Source organism: Triticum urartu, chromosome 7A (assembly GCF_056163025.1).
Source record: "Triticum urartu cultivar PI428250 chromosome 7A, HENAU_Tu73, whole genome shotgun sequence".
Taxonomy (NCBI): Eukaryota; Viridiplantae; Streptophyta; class Magnoliopsida; order Poales; family Poaceae; genus Triticum; species Triticum urartu.
The window spans coordinates 668,095,852-668,099,482 of record NC_141879.1 but is presented as its reverse complement, the minus strand read 5'-3'; the positions used below and the strand labels follow the sequence as shown (position 1 = coordinate 668,099,482).

General features: G+C 47.0%; 1 protein-coding gene across 1 annotated transcript; it reads left to right on the top strand.

The window, feature by feature from the left end:
- The first annotated feature begins 335 nt into the window (after positions 1-335).
- LOC125523831 (myb family transcription factor MPH1-like) lies at positions 336-2,667 on the top strand. The gene is made up of 4 exons (XM_048688899.2): positions 336-672; positions 1,340-1,607; positions 1,703-1,784; positions 2,178-2,667. Exons 1-4 carry the CDS (start codon positions 549-551, stop codon positions 2,442-2,444), a joined length of 741 nt encoding a protein of 246 aa, XP_048544856.2. The 5' UTR covers positions 336-548; the 3' UTR covers positions 2,445-2,667.
- Positions 2,668-3,631: the final 964 nt, after the last annotated feature.

The following is a 3,631-nucleotide window of genomic DNA, read 5'->3' as shown; positions in this document are numbered from 1 at the left end:
TCGGTGTAACCTTATTTCTGACGTTTCCAAAAATTGGATCAAAATGTGTTTCATAATTGCACGTGGAGCAAGTTATATTTAATATTTCGCCCAGTGCAATGCACGGGCATTTATACTAGTATAGCTTATATGTGAAAGAATTTGCAATTTGGATGTCTCTCGTGGATGCGGACAGGCCAACGTTTTCTCGAATTTGGGCTTGTTCCTCTTGATTCTTCCCTGCCTCTGTTCTCTAGTATCTACCTTTCTGAGAGCAAGTTATGTGAGCATGGATGTTTGACTGGACTAGGTCACGAAAGTCAGCCTTCTCTCTCTCTCTCTCCGATTTACACATTCCATCGGCCCTATATAGTACGGTTGTACTTCAAAAATAGTACTCCAGCTTAGAGTTCATCATAGTTTGGCCAAACCAAAACTCTCTCTCCACATATATATACTGGAACTCGATTCTGTTGATCCTTGCATCATCGGCTGTGTGTTTACCAGAAGCTTGTGATCAAGTTGAAGGGATATAGCTCTAGCAGCAGGGAGAGATCGATCGATAAAGCATGAGAGGGTTCGAGAGGAGAGGCGTCCGGCAGTACAACCGGTCGGACGAGCCGCGGATGCGGTGGACGGAGGAGCTTCACCGGCAGTTCATCGAGGCCGTGGACTGCCTCGGCGGCCAGGACGGTCAGTTCATGCTTCTTGCTGCTCAGATATATATCATGTAGATCTCTCTCATCTCGGCCACATACATGGCGTTCGGCTAATTGCACATTTTATAGCATGAAAAGTTGGTGATTCCATTGATTTTCACTGCCGGGCGATCGATCTATTCAAAATTTCGTGTGTGTTTTTAGTGTGGATCGATTAAGGGTAGTCTTCTCTCATTTAGTACTTGCTTTAGTCTTGTGGTTGGTTAATTAGGCCAGAATTGGTTCAAGTTCATCATGGAAGTATAAGGAAAGACAGAAAACCCCACGTGATATGCATGCATGATGAACAAGATGAGATTCCCCCTCCTTTATTTGCTGCCAATGAATTATTTGCTGCTCAAGTACGTCACTAATTAATTGTGCAAATGATGTTTAACACCTTCGTCGTCGTAATCTATACGATGTTACTTTAGCAATAAATGGCAGCTCTCCTGTCATTTCGTCCAAAGAAAAATCTTTGGGTTAACCTTTCCTCACCTATAGCACACCATAATATAATTCGAAAGCGTGTGTATCCTTAATCCGGCATCGATCATGTTAGCTCTCTCGATCCGAATTTTAACCAAGAGTAGCATTTATTTCTTAACGTACGTACGGCTGGTCTGGTGTTGACACTCTTCACATATCTGAATCGTCTGCAGAGGCAACGCCAAAGCGAATTCTTCAGCTGATGGGCGCCAAGGGAGTCAGCATATCTCACGTCAAGAGCCATCTCCAGATGTACAGATCAAGCTCTAGCAACACCAACAGCAACGGTGGTCCACCCAATGCGTCCGTGGATTGTCACCGTGCCATCGACACGTCGTGGAATGGCCATGGGAACGACATGGCGGCGGCTTCGGGCAGAATCGACGCTTCTTCTTGCACCGTGCCTCCCCACGGCCACCGCTCGTCGCCGCCGTACCAAATGTGAGCACCAAAAATAGTTGCTAATTCAGTTCTTTAACTGTAGTTAGTGTTTGTATGTGTAACCGAGTTGTTAATCAAACGTACTGGTTGTGCAGTCCGTCGATCGAAGAGGTTCTCAAGAGCTGGGAGCAGAGTAGAGGGCGGCTGCCATGGAACTCCATCATGCCATCAGAGAAGGTATAAGTACTAGCAATGAAGTGTTTCTTTTTGTCTTGTTAGCTAGAGAAAAGCATGAGTAAACGTATACGTATAAAAACCTATGAACAAATCCAGAGGAAGCAGAGATTACGCAAATAAACTACTACATTTTTATAAAAACCTAGGATTACTCATCGTCTAGCCAGGATCAAAACGTTCATACATGCATGTGCTATACGTTGCCTAGCTAGAACCTAGAAGCTTCATTTCGTTAGTAGTAGTTCGTTAGGTGGCAGGCACCAGACCTCTGCCTAACTACTACCATGGCATAACACACACGGTGCCGTGTATTGACCACCCAGTCTCCAGTTCTGTTGTAATATCAGCACTGGAAAAATATTAATCCGCCTGACATGGATAATGTTATTGCAGGCGACCAGCTGGACACGTCACGCTGACAGCAGAACACGTCAGAAGAGTCAGCAGCCGACGGCAGGATGTGACCTGACGCTGTCGATCGGCCGGTGCAAGGAGGAGGCCATGGTCGTGAGCAGCGACGCCGACGTCTCGAGCACGACCACCGAAGAGTCTGCGGCCGTGCCGGCGAGGGATCGAGGAGCCGACGACCGCCACTCAGACACCGCTGGTCTGAACCTTGACCTGAACCTCGACCTCACTGTCTCAACTTCTTGGCTCTGATGTGATCGATGGCCCCCTGTGTAAATATATAGAGATGCATCTTTGTATGTAGAGTTACTCACATTTGTAATAGCTATCACTGTACCATAGATCACGTAGAGTAGTGTAGTTGTAGTAAAATTGTGAGGTTTCTTGCTAGCCATATGAGTTTCCTTTGACAGTACGGTTTCTACTGTTTTAGCGGCCTATGCATGCATGGTTTGAGCCTTTGTATGTACGTACATCACATAGTATATGTATATATGGTTCATTTTTCTATATGCACATTACATTACATACATAACATGTTTTAAAGTTAGGGGGCACTGTACGCTATATGCTAGGCTGTTTTCTTTCTTCCACCCGAAGAAAGAAGGTGATCTCACGAGCAGCCGCCGCTAGGAGAGTTCTTCCGCCGCTGTCCTCCGGCGGCTCCCCTTCGCCGACGACCTCGGTCGTCAATGGTGAGGGGGGTCGCCGGATTCACGTGTGTGGACCGTTTTTAGGCCTTTGTAGTCTAGGGTTTTAGGTTGTTCGTCGTCCTGGCTTCGGCGGCAGCAATGACAACGCTAAAAAAAGATTTTTCAGATCCTTCTCCGATAAAGCGATCGGCCCTATGATTGGGGATGGATTTAGAAACCGGTATGTTCAAGTAAGGATGGCGTGACGGCGGCGGCATCCTCGTGATGGACCTGTGTCCTCGGGCTCCGCCGTTGTGACGACATTTGCTCCAGCGTCGACGCAGAGTTTGGGTGCTAGTTCAGGAGCGGACGACGACATCTGGAAGATGGTGGATCATGTGCTGGGTTTGTGGTTCATGAATGGCAGGTATGGTTTCCTCCTCCAACGCCTTAGTCATTGATACGTCTCCGTCGTATCTACTTTTTCAAACACTTTTACCCTTATTTTGGACTTTAACTTGTATGATTTGAATGGAACTAACCCGGACTGACGCTGTTTTCAGCAGAATTGCCATGATGTTGTTTTATGTGCAGAAAACAAATATTCTCGGAATGACCTGAAACTCCACGTAACATCTTAGAAAAAACAATAAAAAATCCTCGCCAAAGATGAAGACCAGGGGGCCCACACCCTTCTCACGAGGGTGGGGGGCGCCCCCCCCTAGGGCGTGCCCCCCTACCTCGTGGGCCCTCTGGAAACCCTCCGACGCCAACTCCAACTCTATATATTTGCTTTCGGAGAGAAAA

Excerpts from the sequence above, each read along its gene's own strand:
- LOC125523831 (XM_048688899.2), top strand. The coding sequence starts at position 549 with ATGAGAGGGTTCGAGAGGAGAGGCGTCCGGCAGTACAACCGGTCGGAC. Across the intron at positions 673-1,339 it reads CTGCCTCGGCGGCCAGGACG|AGGCAACGCCAAAGCGAATT; the intron begins GTCAGTTCATGC and ends AATCGTCTGCAG. Across the intron at positions 1,785-2,177 it reads CCATCATGCCATCAGAGAAG|GCGACCAGCTGGACACGTCA; the intron begins GTATAAGTACTA and ends ATGTTATTGCAG.